Below are 19,730 nucleotides of genomic sequence, written 5' to 3'. Positions count from 1 at the left end.
TTCTTATCTCCTTGTACAAAGCTCAAGTGTAAGTGGATCAAAGATCTCCACATTAAACCAGATACACTGAAACTATTAGATGAGAAAGTAGGAAAAAACTTAGAACACATAGGCACAGGAGAAAATTTCCTGAACAAAACACCAATGGCTCAAGCTCTAAGGTCAAAGATTAACAAATGGGACTTAATGAGATTGCAAAGTTTCTGTAAGGCTAAAGACATTGTCAAGAAAACAAAACGGCAGCCAACAGAATGGGAAAAGATCTTTACCAACTCCACATCAGATAGAGGCCTAATATCCAAGGTGTACAAGGAACTCAAAAAGCTAGACACCAGAGAATCAAATAACCCTATTCAAAAATGGGGTACAGAGCTAAACAAAACGTTTTCAGTTGAGGAACACCGAATGGCCGAGAAACATCTGAGGAAGTGTTCGACATCCTTAGCCATCAGGGAAATGCAAATCAGAACAGCCCTTTGTGCTCTTAGAAAAGCTTTGGGTTTCACTTTCATGTCTGTGACCAAAGGTACACCTCCCTCAGTGGCCAGCCACACAGTTGAAACGACACAGGAAGTCCCTCAGTGCTTAACAGTAGCCAGCACAATGCTGTGCAATGTAGTGGTTCTCAGAGTGAGAACTGGAAAACTTCTTAGGTCCTCAAGACCCTTTTTGGGACCCATAGTGCACAAGTGTTTTCAATACAACACATGGACCTAAAAAATTGGTGTGTGTGTGTGTGTGTCTGTGTGTGTGTGTGTGTGTGTGTGTGTGTGTGTGTCTGTCTGTCTGTCTGTCTGTCTGTCTGTTTGTCTGCCTGCTGCATGGGCATATGTGCACCACAACCATGCAGGTGCCCAGGGGAGCCTGAAGAGGGTGTAAGAGACCCTGGAACTGAAATTAGAGGTAGGTGTGTTTTGTCCAATGTGAATGCTGTGAACCAAACTATGGAACACAGGAGATAATCTTATCTTGAGCCATCTTTCCAGCTCCCACATTAAGATCTTATTTAGCTCTTTCACTGGATCATACTGGTACATTCCACAGGTTACAGAGCATGAGACATAACAGACCAACTACAGGTGAGAGTCCTCCAAAGTATCTATTTGCCCCTATTTCCCATGATGCTGTCTTAAAGCAGTGTCTCCCAGACATCCTATGCAATGGAATCCCTGAAAACTGATCAAGTGCACTGCTCCCACCACACTTGGATGTAATTGATGTGTGCCCTCGGTACACTGGGGATTCCGGAAGTTCCTCAGATGATGTGAATGTACAACCAAGTCTGTGATCCGTCTCATTAAGTGGTTTTGGAAATAAAACCATTGCCCTTCTCCATGCTACTCTAGAAAATATAGTTGTTTGGGAGCGGGGGAAACATCATTTCTGTCAACATGTAATGACTCTTAAGTTTGAAGGGTGTAAAGGGGTGAGTTCAGAGGCACAAAAGAGCTTGTGAGATAGATATTGCTAGATAAGGAGTGAGGTCTCGAAGGCTGTGAACTACCTGTTGCTGTGGACCTATCACTATAAGCCTGCGACCTTGAACAGATCTTATCCTTTCTGCACATCAGCTTTCTTGATTGAATATAACAATACAGTTAGCCTCAGGATTTTTTGTGGGGCCAAATAAGCAGCAGCGGTATAGTTTAGCACAAAGTCTGAGGTATAGTGATTCCACCAATATTTGCCATCATTGATGATTGATTTGAGTTTTTACTTTAGTTTGCTTCTCTGTTGCTATGGTAAATACTACAGCAAAAAGAAATTTAGGGGAAAAAAGGAGTTATTTGACTTATACTTTCAAATAACAGTTCATCCCTAAGGAGAGTCAGGTCAGAGACTCAAAGGAGGAATCTGGAACAAAAACCAGGAAAGAGTGCTGTTTACCTGCTTACTTGGTCTGTTACCCACTGTGGTAATTTGAATTAAAATAGCCCCCAAGGGTTCATAAAGAATGGCACTATTAGGAGGTGGGCCTTGTTGGGAGTATGTGTAGCCTTTTTGGAGGAAGTATGTCTCTCAGCTCATTCTGCCATGCTTCCCACCATGATAATGGATGATCAAACCTCTCGAACTGTGAGACAGCCTCAATGAAATGCTTCACTTTATGAGTTGTCATGGTCATGATGACTCTACACAGCAATAGAAACACAAACTAAGGCATCCATATAACCAGCTAGCATTTTTTTTATATAGCAACCCCTCAACCTGCCTGGGGATGACACCACCCACAGTGACATGGGCCCTCCCACACCAAACATCACAGTGCCCCAAAAACATGAGCACAGGCCATTTTTATGGGCAATTCTTCTTCCCAGGAAACTCTAGTTAGTGTCAAGTTAAAGATTAAAAACTAGCCAGTAATGGGTACAGTTACATTTGTAGTCTGGTTCATAACATTTGATGATCTTGTGACTTCAAAGCACAATTTGCTGACCAACCCATTTTTTTTTCTAACTCATCTTCCTGCTTCATGGGGCAGGAACCCTTGTATAGAGTCTCTTAGAAGACTCATCAGGAGACTGTCACGAGTAGCAAAGCCATATACATTGGTCACCCCTGAGCTTTGGTTCATATCTTTGCTTATAAAGTGGCCATGCTACAATGAGCAAGAGGGGGTGATTACACTAAGGTAATCATTCTATTGAAGGAAGAAATGCCACTATTGGGGAGCAGAATGGGTTTCACCAGCCAAAATGGTGCCCTATGAATCACTCCAACCCATTTTGCTTTAAATAATTGTAAACTTTAAGTGTGTATGTGTGTTGCCTCTGTCTCATAAGCAGGACTGGCCTCTGAGTTGTATCATTTTGCATTTTTACTTGTACAGTGCTATTCAACAGCATCCCTCACTTTCTTCTGAGAAGCATCCCAAAAGTGAGGAAAGGAGGGAGATGAACAGTTCAGCAATGCTGAGGATCATCAACATAATCAAAATCCCCTGCAACAGAGAGAAACAACAAAGTCATTAGATCAGGACAGTGATGGATTTTCTGATCATCATGAAGTCATCACACCATTACCACATTATAAACTTTCACCTCTCAAAGTGAAAGGTAATGGGAATATAAGAAGAACCAACACAGCACAGCACACACAGCACAACACAGGACAGCACAGCACAGGACAGGACAGGACAGCACAGGACAGCACAACACAGGACAGCACAGGACAGGACAGGACAGCACAGGACAGGACAGCACAGGACAGGACAGCACAGGACAGCACAGGACAGGACAGGACAGCACAGGACAGGACAGCACAGGACAGGACAGGACAGGACAGCACAGGACAGGACAGGACAGCACAGGACAGCACAGGACAGGCCAGCACAGGACAGCACAGGACAGCACAGGACAGGACAGCACAGGACAGGGCAGGACAGGACAGCACAGGACAGGACAGGACAGCACAGGACAGCACAGGACAGGCCAGCACAGGACAGCACAGGACAGGACAGGACAGCACAGGACAGGACAGCATAGCACAGGACAGGACAGGACAGCACAGCACAGGACAGGACAGGACAGCACAGGACAGGACAGCACAGGACAGGACAGGACAGGACAGCACAGGACAGCACAGGGCAGGACAGGACAGCACAGGACAGCACAGGACAGCACAGGACAGCATAGGACAGGACAGCACAGGGCAGGACAGGACAGCACAGGACAGGACAGGACAGCACAGGACAGGACAGCACAGGACAGCACAGCACAGGACAGCACAGGACAGGACAGCACAGCACAGGACAGCACAGGACAGGACAGGACAGCACTGGACAGCACAGCACAGGACAGCACAGGACAACACAGCACAGGACAGCACAGGACAGCACAGCACAGCACAGGACAGGATAGGGCAGCACAGGACAGAACAGGACAGCACAGCACAGGACAACACAGGACAGGACAGGACAGCACAGGACAGCACAGGACAGGACAGGACAGCACAGGACAGGACAGGACAGCACAGCACAGGACAGGTGAGGACAGCACAGGACAGGTCAGGGGAGCACAGTAGAGGACAGCATAGGAAAGATAGCATATACTAGGGTAGCATAGCATTGCAAATTGTTTAAGAAAAATCAGACAGGTCTTTTGCTAAGTTATATGTAAGAAGTTCTCCATTTCATAGCTACAGCCTACATGTAGGAATGCATACCAGAAAGGTAGTCTCTTGAAGGACAAAGAAGAAAGTCAAGAGATAGGAAAATGGCAAGGACAAAAATAGGAAAAGAAAGAAAAATGAGGGAAGAAAGGAAACTGCTACTCCATAAAAAGAGCAACACAGAGAACAAGGGACACAAAAAGAAACTGAGGCTAAAGGCAACATTCAGTTCTTTCCAGTGGTGCAGAAGACTTTTAAAGTACCAGTAGCACCAGTGGCTAAAAGCACACATACCCAGCCATGTACATCTGGCCAGTAAAAGTGTGGCTTCTAGGAACAGATCCTTTTATTGCCATTGCAAAAGTTCATGTGATCAACAGTCTGTTCTTTGCTATATTTGTCTATTGTACCTTAATGATATTTGAGATTATGTATGTCATGGTGTAATTTTATACTTTACACTTCTGTTACAGGAACTGATTTATTTCCTTAACTTTTCTGTGGTTTTCTTTCCTGTTGTTTTTGTTTGGCTGTGAGTAATGCTGCAGCAGTGTTCTCATAATACATGTATTTATACAGGTAATTTAAGTGCGGTGGAGATAATATTAGGCTGAGATCTCTGTGTGCCTTTTATGTTCATGGATGTTGTTCCTCTAAGATTATGATGTAGTTTTGCCATGCTCCTCCCTGCTATCTCACTTCCTCGTTAATCCTTGAATGCAGCCTGGAAGCTTCTGACTGAATCCTAATGAATGCTGATTACATTGATTAATAAATTCCCAGACTCTTGATAGAGAGAAAGCAAGTTGAAACATTTTGTTGGGGGCACAGGGAGATGAACTAAATTTTAAAAATGAATTTATTTATATCCCAAATAATGGTTCCCTTCCCAGAGTTCTTCTCTATCTCCCCACCCCTTTGCCTCTGAGATGGTGCCCCAATTCCAGGCACCCCATTCAATGGCGTATCAAGTCTCTACAGGATTAGGCACACCTTCTCCCACTGAGGACCAACAAGGCAGTCCTCTACTACATGTTGCCAGGGACCTCAGACAAAACTGTGTGTACTCTTTGGTTCATGGCTTAGTCTCTGGGAGCTCCCAGGCGTGCAGGTTTGTTGACACTGTTGGTTTTCTTATGGGGTTACCATCTCCTTTAGCTCCTTAAATCCTTCCCTTAACTCTTCCATAGGGGTCTCTGACCTCAGTCCAATGTTTGGATGTCAGTATCTGTATGTTGTGTTACCAATCTTTACTATGCCTACTTGACTGTCATTTTTATATATTGATTTATTCATACTATCTTACATTATTTCACACCAATGATCATAGTATTTTGGACAGAACAGAAATGTCTAATTTCAATCTACCATATTTTTTAACAGAAATTAAACCTATATATTAAAACGAAATAAAAACCATAGACAGGACTAAATGCACAGGCCCTTTTCCACCTGGACCAGCAGAGATCTGGGGACACAGACCTGGTGAGATTGCACTGTGAGTAACCAAAGCGTAGAGAGGGCTAGGCTGTGCTGGCGGAAAAGGTGCCCCTCTGGCCCACAGTAAGGGCTGGGCCTCTGTCAGGGGGACTTGGGATCCGCTCGGAAAACCTGTGCTCACCGACTAAACGCACAGGCTCTTTTCCATCTGGACCAACAGAGACCTGGGGGCACAGGCCTGGTGAGATTAGGCTGTGAGTAACTAGAGCACCGAGAGTGCTTGGCAGTGCTTGTGGAAAAGGTTCCTTTCCAGCTCACAGTAAGGCCCAGGCCATTGTCAGTGGAAATCAGGATCTGCCCAGGACAGGCAATGCTTGAAGATCATCAGATCTACAGGCCCTCTTACACCTGGACCAGAGGGAAGCCTGGCACATAGGCCCAGGGAAAGCAAAATTCTCAGGGAACAGAGAGTACTGTGCTATCTGGAAAAGGGTCTGTTTTGGCCTAGAGAAAGAGCCAGGTACCTGCCAGTAGTACTCAGGACCTGTGGGCAGAGGTCACCTAGAACAGCCTCATGAGAGCTCCCACACCTGAGCCTGCAAAGACAGAGTGAGTCACTGCCGCCAGAACTCTCTGCTTGCCCACAAAAAACTGAACACTCAGAAGCAATTTTCTTCCTGAGGCCATGGGCCTTCAGATCTAAAGGAGAGAAAGGTGCCAGTCACTGACAACAAGACCACGTATAATCACAGATAACAAGATGGCAAGAGGAAAACAAAAGATCTTAAGCAATGGAAACCAAAACCACCTGGCAACATCAGAACCCAGCTCTCCCACCACAGCAAGCAGTGGATTGACAAACACTCCAGAAAAAAAAGACTCAGACTTGAAATCATACTTCATGGTGATGATAGAGATTTTTGAGAAGCATGTGAATAGACTCCCTTAAACAATCACAGGAGGACACACATAAACAAGTAGAAACTTTTAAAGAGGAAAAACAAAAATCCCTCAAAAAACTAAAGGAAAACACAACCAAAGAGATGAAAAAATTGAAAATGGAAATAGAAACAATAAAGAAAACACAAAAGAGAAAACCCTGGAGATAGAAAACCTAAAAAAAAAAAAAAAAAATCAGGAGTCACAGATGCAAGCATCACCAACAGACCACAAGAGATGGAAGAGAGAATCTCCGAGGCTGAGACAAAATACATAGACAAAACAGTCAGAGAAGATGCAAAAACCAGAAAGCTCCTAACCCAAAATGTACAGTAGATCCAGGACCAAACTTAAGGATAAGAGGAATAGAAGAAGGTGAGGAATATCAACTAAAAGGCACAGTAAATATCTTCAACATAATCATGAGATGACCATGAGCACAAAAGAAACCTACAGAACCACAAATAGATTGGACCAGTTCAGAAACTCTTCCCATTATATAATAATCAAAACAGTAAGTGTTCAAACAAAGAAAGAATACTAAAAGCACTAAGGGGAAAAGGACATGTAACATATAAAGGAAGACCAATCAGAATTATACCTGACTTATAACAGAGACTAGGAAAGTTAGAAGATCCTGGACATCATACAGACACTAAAAGAACACAAATGTCAGCCCAGGTTACTATATCCAGCAAAACTCTCAATCACCATAGATGGAGAGACAAAGATATTCCAGAAAAAAACTAAATTTACACAATATCTGAACACAAATCCAGCCCTACAAAGAATAATAGATGGAAAACCCAATACAAGGAAGGAAACTACATCCTAGAAAAAGCAAGAAAATAACTAAGCAAGGAAACCAAAAGAAGAAAGACACACAGACATAATTCTACCTCTAACAGCAAAAATAGCAGGAAACAACAATATATTTAATATTTGTTAACATAAATGTACTCAATTCCCCAATAAAAAGACATAGACTATCAGACTGGATACATAAACAGAATCCAGCATTTTGCTGCATACAGGAAACTTATCTCAGAGACAAAGACAGACACTATCTCAGAGTAAAAGGGTGGGAAAAAAAACTTCTAAGCAAAAAGCCCCAAGTAACAAGCTGGAGAAGCCATTCTAATATCGAATAAAGTAGATTTCAACCAAAAGTTATGTAAAAAGATAAGGAAGGACACTTTTTACTTATTACAGGGAAAGTTTGTCAGGATGAATTCTCAATCCTTAACACATATGCTCCAAATACAAGAGCACCCATATTCATAAAAGAAACCCTACTAAAGCTCAAAACATGCATTGTACCACACACAATAAAAGTGGGAGACTTCACCCCATTATCAATGGAGAAATTATGGAAGCATAAACTGAACAAAGATGGAGTGAAACTAGTAGAGATTATGAACCAATTGGAATTAACAGATATCAACAGAACATTTCATCATAAAACAAAAGAATACACTTTCTTCTCAGAATCTTCTGGTACCCTTTTTCAAAATTGATGATATAGTTGGTCACAAAACGATCCTTAATAAATATAAGAAGATTGAAATACTCCCATGCATTCTATCAGATCACCATGGACTATTTTTAGTCTTTAATAACAACAAAGCCAACAAAAAGCCCACATACACATAGAAGCTTAACAATGCTCTCAACAATAGCATGGTCAAAGAAGAAATAAAGAAAGAAATGAAAGATTTTCTAGAATTTAATGAAAATGAAGCACAACATACCCAAACCTATGGGATTCAATGAAAGCAGCACTGAGAGAAAAACTCATAGCTCTGAGTGCCTTCAAAAAGAAACTGGAGAGACTATACACTAGCAACTTGACAGCACAATTGTAAGCTCTAGAACATAAAGAAGCAGATACACTCAAGAGGATTAGATGGGAGAAAATAATCAAACTCAGAGCAGGAATTAACCAAATAGAAACAAAAAGAACCATTCAAAGAATCAACAAAACCAAGAACTAGTTCTTTGAGAAAATTAACAAGATTGATAAACCCTTAGCCAGATTAACTAGAGGGCAAAAAGGGAGTATCCAAATTAACAAGATCAGAAATGAAAGTGGAGACATAACAACTGAAACTGATTAAATTCAAGAAATCATCAGATCCTACTACAAAAGCCTATACTCAACAAAACTGGAAAATCTGGAGAAAATGGATGAATTCCTAGACAGGTACCAGATAACAAAGTAAAATCAGGACCAGATAAACCATCTAAGTAATCCGATAACACCTAAAGAAATAGAAGCAGTCATCAAAAGTCTCTGAACCAAAAAATGCCCAGGACCAGGTGGGTTTAGTGCAGAATTCTATCAGAAATTTATTGACAACCTAATACCAATACTCTCCAAACTATTCCACAAAATAGTGTCAGATGGAACACTACACAACTCATTCTTCGAAGCCACAATAACTTTTGTTCCTAAACCACACAAAGACCCTACAAAGAAAGAGAACACCAGACCAATCTCCCTTATGAACATTGGTGCAAAAATATTCAACAAAATTCTTGTAAACTGAATCCAAGAACATATCAAAATGATCATTCATTATGATTAAGTAGGCTTCATCCCTGGCATGCTGGGATGGTTTAATATATGAAAATCCTTCAATGTAATCCACCATATAAACAAACTCAAAGAAAAAAGCACAAGGTCATCTCACTAAATGGTGACAAAATTCAGCACCCTTCATGTTAAACATCTTGGAAAGAGCAGGAATCCAAGGCCCATACCTAAACATAATAAAAGCAATATACAAGAAGGAAATTAAATAAGATCTCAGAAAATGGAAAGATCTCCCATGCTCATCGATTGGAAGGATCAACATTGTAAAAATGACCGTCTTACCAAAAGCAATGTACAGATTCAATGCAATCCCTATTGAAATTCCAACTCAATTCTTCATAGAGTTGGAAAGAACAATTTGCAAATTTATCTGGAATAACAAAAAAACCTAGAATAGTGAAATCTATTTTCAACAACAAGAAAACATTTGCAGGAATCACCATCTCTGACCTTAAGCTATATTACAAGACAGTTCTGTTAAAAACTGCATGGCACTGGTTTAGAGATAGGAAGGTAGATCAATGGAACAGAGTAGAAGATCCATAAATGAACTCTCACACATATTTTCACTTTATTTTTGGCAAAGCAGCTGAAAACATTCAGTGGAAAAAGGATAGCCTCTTCAACAAATGGTGTTGGTTCAATTTGAGTCAGCATGCAGAAGAATGAAAATATACCCTTTCTTATCTCCTTGTACAAAGCTCAAGTGTAAGTCGATCAAAGATCTCCACATTAAGCCAGGTACACTGAAAGTATTAGAAGAGAAAGTGGGGAAAACCTTAGAACACATAGGCACAGGGGAAAATTTACTGAACAGAACACCAATGGCTTGTGCTCTAAGATCAAGGATTGAGAAAAAGGACTTAATGAGATTGCAAAGTTTCTGTAAGGCTTATTATGGCCCCTGTCAAGAAAACAAATCAGCAGCCTACAGATTTGGAAAAGATCTTTACCAATCACACATCTGATAAAGGTCTAATATCTAATATATACAAACAACTCAAGAAGTTAGACTCCAAAGAATCAAACAATCCTATTTAAAAAATGGGGGTACAGAGCTAAACAAAGAATTCTCAATTGAGGAATATCAAATGGCTGAGAAGCATCTAAGGAACTGCTCAATATTCCTAGTCATCAGGGAAATGCAAATCAAAACAACCCTGAAATTCTACCTCACACCAGTTAGAATGGCTAAGATCAAAAACTCAGATGACAGCAGATGCTGGCCAAGATGTGGAGAAAGAGGAACACTCCTCCACGGTTGGTGGGGTTTTAAGCTGGAACAACCAGTCTGGAAATCAGTATGGCAGTTCCTCAGAAAATTGGACATAGTCCTACCTGAAGACCCAGTTATTCTACTCCTGGGCATATACCCCAAGATGCTCTAAGATACAATAAGCACACATGCTCCATCATGTTCATAGAAGCTTTATTTATAATAGCCATAAGCTGGAAAGAACCCAGATGTCCTTCAGTAGATGAATGGATACATAAATTGTGGTATGTTTGCACAATGGAGTACTACTCAGGTATTAGAAACAATGACTTTATGAAATCCCTAGGAAAATGGATGCATCTAGAGAATATCATCCTGAGTGAGCCAACCCAGTCACAAAAGAGCAGAAATTATACACAGTCACTGATAATTGTATACTAGCCCCAGAAAGATCTAAATATTCAAATAACAACTCATAGATCTAATGAAACTCAAAAAAGAACAAAAAATGGAAACCTCAGTCCTTAGAAAAAAAAGCAACAACAATTGTATAGTACCTACTCAGAGTGGGGTACACCTAGACTGTAAATCATTAATAACTCAAGAGCTAACAAGATAGCCTTGTGGCAATTTTTGTTATTTAAAAATCATTATGTTCAATCTATACATACCAAGAAAACTTTGACTATTTTCATGTTATGTTTTGTTTAACATGTACCTTATGTTTATGGTAACTAGTAAGATTTCAATGCATACTATCAAACCTTTAAATAAATCAAGTACCGACAAAAATATATTCATATAGTTTTATTTCAAAATGCTCTTAAAATTTGTACATGTATCTCTCTTTTTTAAAAAAAATAAAGTTGTAAGGAAAAAAACATAGGCACAATTATAATGAACACTGGGAACTATGAATCATGAGGACGCTGCTAAGCCTTTGTCTTTTAGAATCATTTTATATTTATAATATTCTTAGTTACTTGATGTTTTATACTTTTTATAAGTTTTGAGCATTTATTGTTCTATTATACAATGCATGGTATAATGCTGGTTTAATACAATGGGCTCTTGAATGAGCAAAAGTAAATACACATGTCTCTATAATATTGTCTGGATGGTGCTGACTGGGTGATAACCTTTTTGTTTAAACGGTCTGCTTCTCACTCTAGAAATGGCACAGGATACTTACAACAAATAGAATGGTAACAGCACCACACTGCATATCATCTGGAGAATAGCCACAGATGAATTCTCCATCTAGAAGGAAACCAAATATCAGGAGAATGATTCCAGCTGCTGCTCCCAGGGCACTAAGTAAATTCATCACCTGGCTCATTTTCATCTGCAACAGAATCAGAAAATAACAAAAGACTTAGGCCTGCCTTGTTTCACAGATAGATCAGTAGGGACGGAAGACTAGAGAGATGGATTTTCACAATGCCAAGAAACCACATATACATATATATTTTCCACATCAACAACTCATTCTGTGTCTGCGTTAACTTCAAATAGAGGTAGTATGCTCATTTAAAGACTGTGTTTAACTTAACACTACATTTCTCCATCACTTTTACACCTCTCTAAAAATTATAAACTTTTAGAACTGGTGAGATGTTTCAGCAGATAAAGGCACCTACCACCGGAAAACCTGAGTTCTATCCAAAGGAGTCACATAGTAGGAGAGAAACATGTCTTAAATTATCTTCTGATCTCCATAGGTACACCGTGCGTGGAAATGTACCCTCATATACATATCTAATAAATAAAGACAAACACATAGGATAGGATACTCTAACAATTATACATAGATCAGCAATGTAGTCTTTACATCTGGAATCTGCTTGTAATTTAATTAAATTGTGTATTCTGTGCTTTTTCTGTGAGGCAAGCAATAGACTGTTAAAACAGGTGCCCAGTAGTCACCAAAACTACTAGTCATCGAAAAGAATCAATGAATGCATGACTAGATTACTGAGACCTACTCTGCATTAACAGCTGGGGACCAAGGACAGAGTCACTCTGTAGTTTTGTGCTTCAATATCCTCATGTAGAACATAAGACTGACATGATCACTGTGAAAGTGTCCCAATATGAATGGCTTCTGATTCTGATGATTTTCAAAGCTAGGAAAATTATTCAACAGTTACAATTTTTAATAAAGTAGACATAGGGCTCACCAGAGTCTCTGTAGATTTTCTTCTCAGCGCAATCATAAAGGCCCCAGAGTTAATGAACTACCAAAAAAAAAAAAAAAAAAAAGAATAAAGAATAAATATCCTAATGATGGACTTTATAAGATGATGCTGAGGGTCTTTCACGTCAGGTCTCTGACCACTTCTTTCCTGTGCCTTCCTTCTAGGCTCACAGAGACCCCAGGGAAATGAGAAGGGTGAATCACCTCACAGAGCAGTGGAACAAAGGCTGCATCTTTAGGCTGAGCCACCTCTTTGAACAAAAGGATGTTTCTGTCTTACTGCTTTCATATCCTTATCCATTTTCCTGCTGGTGATCTGTTATTGGTATCATGACTCAGCTTCCAAATGCCCAGTGCCATCAGTTTATGAGCACTAAGGCCATTTAGTTATCATAGACCAACCAGTTTATTCTGTTGGACGAAAGCTTAAGGCACAATTTCAGCCAGCAGACTGATAGTTTAAAAAAACAAGAAGAAAAGAAACCACACACACTAGTTTTCATGAAGGTGGGTCAGATATGGCAGCCTCATTGTCCAGCAGAAACAAAATCTGAGTTCAGCCCAGCTGTGTTTAAATTTCCTGCCTTTTCCTCCAGATTCATTATAGAGAATGCTCTCCCAGACCCTGTGACAATGAAGCCTTCCTCCCTTTTTACCCAGACACCCCTTGTTCCTATCCTTTGTAGATGCTTTCCACCTAATTAGATAATTCTTCATTCTTTAAGACTTGGTCCAGCTGGATATGACCCTGGAAGCAGCTTCTGTGTCCTCTGTCAGTATTTCTCACAACCTGTGAGGAATTGCCACAGGGAACTGGCTTCTACTGAATCCTCCCACCCTGCCCATTCTCTGATGCTAAGTAGGTACTAAGCTAATAGAAATTGCATACAATTAAACAAGCATCTCTTTATGCTCAGACGCTTGGGAGCTATCCCTGCTCCTTCACTTTCTGCAGAGTAAAGTGCTCACCAGTATCAGAAGCAACACTACCTGGATGCAAGAAGTATGCTGATCTTATGGCATGCTTCCTTATTGGCTATTATGCCTGCTGGAGGATAATCACTACTAAAATTTGGATCCTTATTGTCTTGCTCTGTGAATACCGTTTACTATCATGTGCTGCAAGTAATTTCGGATGAATTAATGGACTATGATACCACTATAAAATCCAAAGGAATATTCCCTCCAAATTTCAAGACCCAAAGATGGGATACCACCAACTCTGGTGATTCAACAGAGCAAAGTGTTTGCTTTAACTGCTATGAGGTTAATGTCTTAGTGGCATTTTCCGTAGACTCACACACGCAGAGCTATCTTGTTCCATAACGAAGGGTTCATTCACTAACACCTTTCCTGGCTGACATACTTTTAATTGAACTAAATACATTATACTCACCAAAGCAGAGCCCCAGAAAGGATATCCTGAGATAAATATAAAAGGAAACCTTGGGTATGGGTTTACCAAGGTGAAAAGGAAAACAACTCCAAATGAAAAGTTCATGATTCCAAACAGGATCTGGATGGTCTGAAAATAGAGAGGAAAGTCAGCACTCATGGGGATGGGGCTATTTCTACCTAAGTTGTTAGTTCAAGGATTTGGCAGTTACCTTCTTTATAGCCAAGGGAAGAATAATGAATCTTTACTATATACCTTGACAGTTTCTTAGCCCCACTCCTATCTGATAATTACTAAGAGGAAAATGAGTCTAACTCCGAACTTTAGGGTCAGCCGTGCCAAGAGCAAAAACTGCCAGGTCCTATTCTTGTTGCATTAAAATCAGCACATACGTGTGAACGCTGACTTACATTACTAAATCTGCTTGGCCTCGACTGGATACCCAGGGAAACCAGGGGAGGAGCTAATACTAAAATCTGATTCCTTAGTTGGTTGTTGGTTGTGTCAATAAAGGTAGAAGCTAATTACTGGGCAAACAGGGGGAAGAAAAGGTGGAATTTCCAGGTCCTGAGAGGAAGAGAAGGGATGCAGGGAAGGAAGAGGATTTTCGTTTTCGGCCAGACTTTGGACCATTAGGGTAACCAGAACCGGCCTCTGCCACCTGTGCTTGGCTGAAATAAGTTAGCTGACAAGCACCCAGAAATTGTGTTTTGTGTCTAGTTTTAAAATAATAAAACTGTTTTTCTTTTGCTGAACTAAGGTGGGGAGGGGAAAGAGAGAAGATGGGTTGATAGGTGGCGGTTTGGTGAAGCAGCTGAGAGGGACCTGTGGAGTGCGGACAGCAGCTCCTGGATTTCCCAGGTTGGTGGATGGTTGCGGTCCAATTGGAGCAAGGGGCATAAGGAGAGAATTAGGGTTAGGGGCTGCAGCACCTGGAAAGGAAGTAGCGTGTTTTTAAAATTATACCCAACACTCTTGAATGTGAATGGTCCTTTGAGCCTTTGGGAGCCGTGCGGCATTGCCGGGTACAGAGCATCATCCTTCATGGGCTGTGCTTTATTCTCCCTGTGCTATGCTTGCAAGGCACATTTTCCCCATGAGATTAATGCTAGGCAGTGGGTTGATGGGTCCTAGAAGCCTGGTGGAATGACAAAAAGAGCAGAAGGCTTATGGCCAGGGGCTGTGTCCTCTGTGACCCTTTTCAGTACACTTCCTTGGTGACCTCTTTTGTTACTGTATTAACATTTAGTGGCTTCGTCCTAAGAGGTATTGTGTGCATTTTCATCACATCTGCTTGACTATCCCTCTCTATAACTGTACTGCTATCCCTATACCGCTATCAACTTACATTCGTTTTGTCTTAAAATGAGTTCACTCTCTCCCTTTTAGCCTGATTTCCTGACTTCTTTTTCTCTGTTGTTGATGCTGTCATCTTTTAGGCCTAAGTCTTTGAGTCATCTGTTCTTTTGAAGTTTCTCGATGGCAACAATCCCAGAGTCGTCACCTTTTCTATTATCTCTTTTCATGAAACCATGCACACTTCAGCCAGCAGGATGACTCAGCAAGTAAAGGTTCTTGCCTGACAATCTGAGTTCAGTCCCTGGAACCCACATGGCTGAAAGGTGAGAATGGACTCATGGAAGTTCATCTCTGTCTCTACACATGTGCTGAGCATGTGCATGGCCGTGTACACACACAAAAATGAATAAAAATATATGTAAAAATAGAAGTAGCAATCTGGCAGAAGAATTAAAAACCTACATATTTGATTTTTATCCATTTTTCCTCCTGTAACAAACACTGGGCTACTTCTTCCATAGCTTTCATGTTTCTCCTACATGTCGGTAGTTATGTAGATATTCCTCCATCACCTATCATAGAGATATTCCTCCATCACCTATCATAGAGATATTCCACCATCACCTATCTACAAATATTCCTCTATCACCTATCTAGAGATATTCCTCCATCACATATCATAGAGATATTCCTCTACCACCTATCATAGAGATATTCCTCCATCACCCATCATAGAGATATTTCTCCATCACCTATCATAGAGATATTCCACCATCACCTATCTACAGATATTCCTCTATCACCTATCTGGAGATATTCCTCCATCACCTATCTAGAGATATTCCTCCATCACCTATCTAGAGATATTCCTCCATCACCTATCATAGAGATATTCCACCATCACCGATCTACAGATATTCCTCTATCACCTATCTGGAGATATTCCTCCATCACATATCATAGAGATATTCCTCTATCACCTATCATAGAGATATTCCTCTATCACCCATCATAGAGATATTTCTCCATCACCTATCATAGAGATATTCCACCATCACCTATCTACAGATATTCCTCTATCACCTATCTGGAGATATTCCTCCATCACATATCATAGAGATATTCCTCCATCACCTATCATAGAGATATTGCTCATCATCTATCATAGAGATATTCCTCATCACCTATCATAGAGATATTCCTTATCACCTATCATAGAGATAGATAGTCCTCCATCACCTATCATAGAGATATTCCTCATCACATATCATAGAGATATTCCTCCATCACCTATCATAGAGATATTCCTCATCACCTATCTACAGATATTTCTCATCACCTATCATAGAGATATTCCTCCATCACATATCATAGAGATATTCCTCCATCACCTATCATAGAGATATTCCTCATCACCTATCATAGAGATATTCCTCATCACCTATTATAGAGATATTCCTCATCACATATCATAGAGATATTCCTCATCACCTATCATACAGATAGATATTCCTCATCACATATCATAGGGATATTCCTCATCACCTATCGTCATCTAGAGCACTCGCAGATTCTTTGATGTAACAATAAGCACAGGAGACTCTGAGACTCTTCACGTTTCCTCTTGGCTTGTTAGCTAATGTCTTTTACTACAGAATACTGTTCTATTGTATGGGTGTGACGTGATGAATTTGTCAAGCAAGTTGATTCTTTAATTAGTCTTCTTAAATCTTTTAAGCCTAGAGTGACCTCTTGAGGTTCCCCTCCACCGCGCCCCCCACCCATGCTTCCAATTCTTAGCTTCCAGAGCTTTCTGCATCTTTTGTGCTTTTGTGTCCTCATTTTATTTCTACTTGTTGAAATTTCATGATTTCTCCAGAGTCCATATGAAATGCCTAATTCATTGTGGAATGTGTCTGTTCCTTTTAACTGGAATACCTGTTCTAACTGTGGGGTTCCCATGACACTGTCACCATTTAAAATCTCTCTAGATACTGCATTGAAATATAATTCTTAATATTTTCATGGTATTATTATTTTCATATAAAACCTTTATTTTCCTAAGTGAAAAAAAAGAAAACTAACTTTTTTTTCCCCTGTGAAAGCAGCATCCAGCATGTTGCTTGCAAAGTTCAGTTTCTGTTAAAGCAAACTTTTTCATTCAAGCTTGAAGTCTATCAAATTTGAAGAGATGCTGAATCAGATTGCATTAGTGTTTTTATTCCCATGTGCCACAGAATAGTCTTTATTTCTGGTTTCATTTTATTTTATTTTTTGTCCTGAAAAGGATTACTTTCTGTTTTCCATTATGAGATACTAGGCAAGGGGCACAGTATTTTCAAAGACATGTGCAACATTATTACCTCAAGCATATTGAATTACTTCTTACCTGTCCATTATCCTAAGAAAGTTTGGGAAATAAAATTAAAGTTTGTGGAATGACAGGCTGATGAATAGAGAAAGAATGTTTGCCAGAATCTAACCAACCCTAGAAAAAGGACTCCAGGCAACTAAGAATTTCTGAGAAAGGGAGAATTGAACTTTTCTAGAAATAATCCCCCTCCAATCAATTATCTAAGTCATCAACAGGGTCATCAACACTGTACTGACAATCAAAATGCAGAAGGTTGTATTTATATATTTGTGCATTTACACACATATGTAAACAATAACAAAGAAAAAGAGACCACAAGTGTAAGAGGGAGCAGTTGGGGAGAGGCCAAGAGCGAAATTGGAGGATGATGATGTACTTTTTTTTTTTTAATTTAAAAAAATGAAAGAGGCTATTCTAAAAATATTTATACTTATATGCATAAACATATATCTGAACACCATGTAAAACTATGAGTTCTGAGGTCTGCCTGGGAAGACATAAAAGTGTATTTTGTAGTTTGCTAAGAGAGAGAATCTAATCTAACTTCTGTTCAGCTGTCCCTTTTCCTTCTGTTCTCTGAGATTGACTAGAAAATTTTCAAAGAATTAGTTTGGAGGCTGTGGTTTAAGAGTTCAGGAATATTGAATTTATTCATCTTGTATTTTCCTATTCACAGAATCTCGTTCAAATTCATGTAGAAGCACAATCCATACTTTCTGAATTGAGTGTCAATGACATATGAAGTTGATTCCTATTGGACATTGTGTGCCATCAGATATTGTACATAGGGACATATTGTACTTACCCCTAAGATCTGCGATTTTCTAATAAGAAATTTTTCCACTTGGTTTTGGTAATTGTAGACTATGGCCGTGTGTTCTCTTGTCTGGTATTCTGGAGTGGTGACCTCTGGAGGAAACACCAGGAACATGGGACTGTGCACATTATTTGAATCCATGATGGTATAGTTGGGTTTTAAGTGGAAGAAAAGGTTATAGATGGTACTCCTATTTAGACCATGTTCATTTCCTGTACTGAAGCTGTCTAGAGCACTGGCATTGTTGTACTCTGGCTTAGAATTATAGAACCATAAAGTCACAGAGTCATAGAATCTCAGGAATGGCCAAGAGCCTAAAGATAAGAATTAAAGTGCCCATGTCTGTGTAGTGGTTTGGAGGAAGTGACTAAGTAGTCTTGGTTTAATCAGAAAATATTGTGTCCTTGAGCAAGTCACATACTCCTTCATTCTTAGAACTACCTCATATATATTAACCTTTTAGTCAAATCTTTTAGTTCCCAACTCTTTAATTTTTCAATTTCCGATGTTGAGAGGACAAAACCTTTCAGGCTTTAGAACTAATCAGTCATATTATTCATATTGCCTGTCACTTAAAAAGTTCTTCTGCTGCTTTGTTGTCAATCTCATTTTAGCAGATTTATGTTATATAACACCCCAAAGCATAGTTCTTCAGAGAACTATAGTTTTATTTTGTGGGTACTCTGGCAGTTACATTTCTAGTTTTTCTGGCCAGTACTGTTCTATTAACCCATGCCAAATTTTCTCACACATATATGGTCCACTAGTGGGTTGTACAGAATTAGATAGGTGAGGATATTCTCAGTCATGCATCTTTATCAGTGGATCTGACTGCCAAAGAACATAAATGAGAAGAAATAATTTATTACTTTTTAAAGTGTGTGTGTGTGTGCACACACACTGATGTTTTTGTTAATGTATGCAATTTGTGTGAAGGTACATGCAGAGGCCAGAAGAGTTCATCAGATCCCCTGAAGCTAGTCTCAGGCAATTTTGAGCTGCCCAATGTGTGTTCCACATAAGAGTAGCAAGTGCTTCTAGCTACAGTTATCTCTGTCCCATATGTTGTTGGCCATATGTGTATGCATATACATATAATTGTCTACTGATCTCACATCTTCTTTAATTAAATTTTCTGTCAAGACCAGCTTCTTGCTAGCTGAAAGTGACATCCATGTGTCAGTGTCTCCTTGAGTGTGTGTTTCTTACATTTGGTTAAATGGACATAGAGCTATGCTAAAACTCATCTTTCATTGAAATCCTTGGCTGTTTGCTTCATTTCCTTTGAGTTAAGTATTATTTGCATCAATGTTTTCTATAAAGCACTGCATGACCTTCATTACCCA

General features: G+C 39.8%; 1 protein-coding gene across 1 annotated transcript; it reads right to left on the bottom strand.

Annotated features, from left to right (window-relative positions):
* Window positions 1-2,836: 2,836 nt before the first annotated feature.
* Window positions 2,837-18,525, bottom strand: LOC308417572 (membrane-spanning 4-domains subfamily A member 5-like; the record flags this gene model as incomplete). The annotated part of the gene is made up of 5 exons (XM_080912939.1): window positions 2,837-2,941; window positions 11,494-11,646; window positions 12,482-12,538; window positions 13,895-14,023; window positions 18,373-18,525. 5 exons carry the CDS (start codon window positions 18,523-18,525, stop codon window positions 2,837-2,839), a joined length of 597 nt encoding a protein of 198 aa, XP_080769065.1.
* Window positions 18,526-19,730: the final 1,205 nt, after the last annotated feature.

The sequence above is a fragment of the Micromys minutus genome, assembly GCF_963924665.1.
Source record: "Micromys minutus genome assembly, chromosome: 2".
NCBI lineage: Eukaryota > Metazoa > Chordata > Mammalia > Rodentia > Muridae > Micromys > Micromys minutus.
Note: the sequence above shows the minus strand (reverse complement) of the source record. Positions and strands in the feature narration are given on the sequence as shown.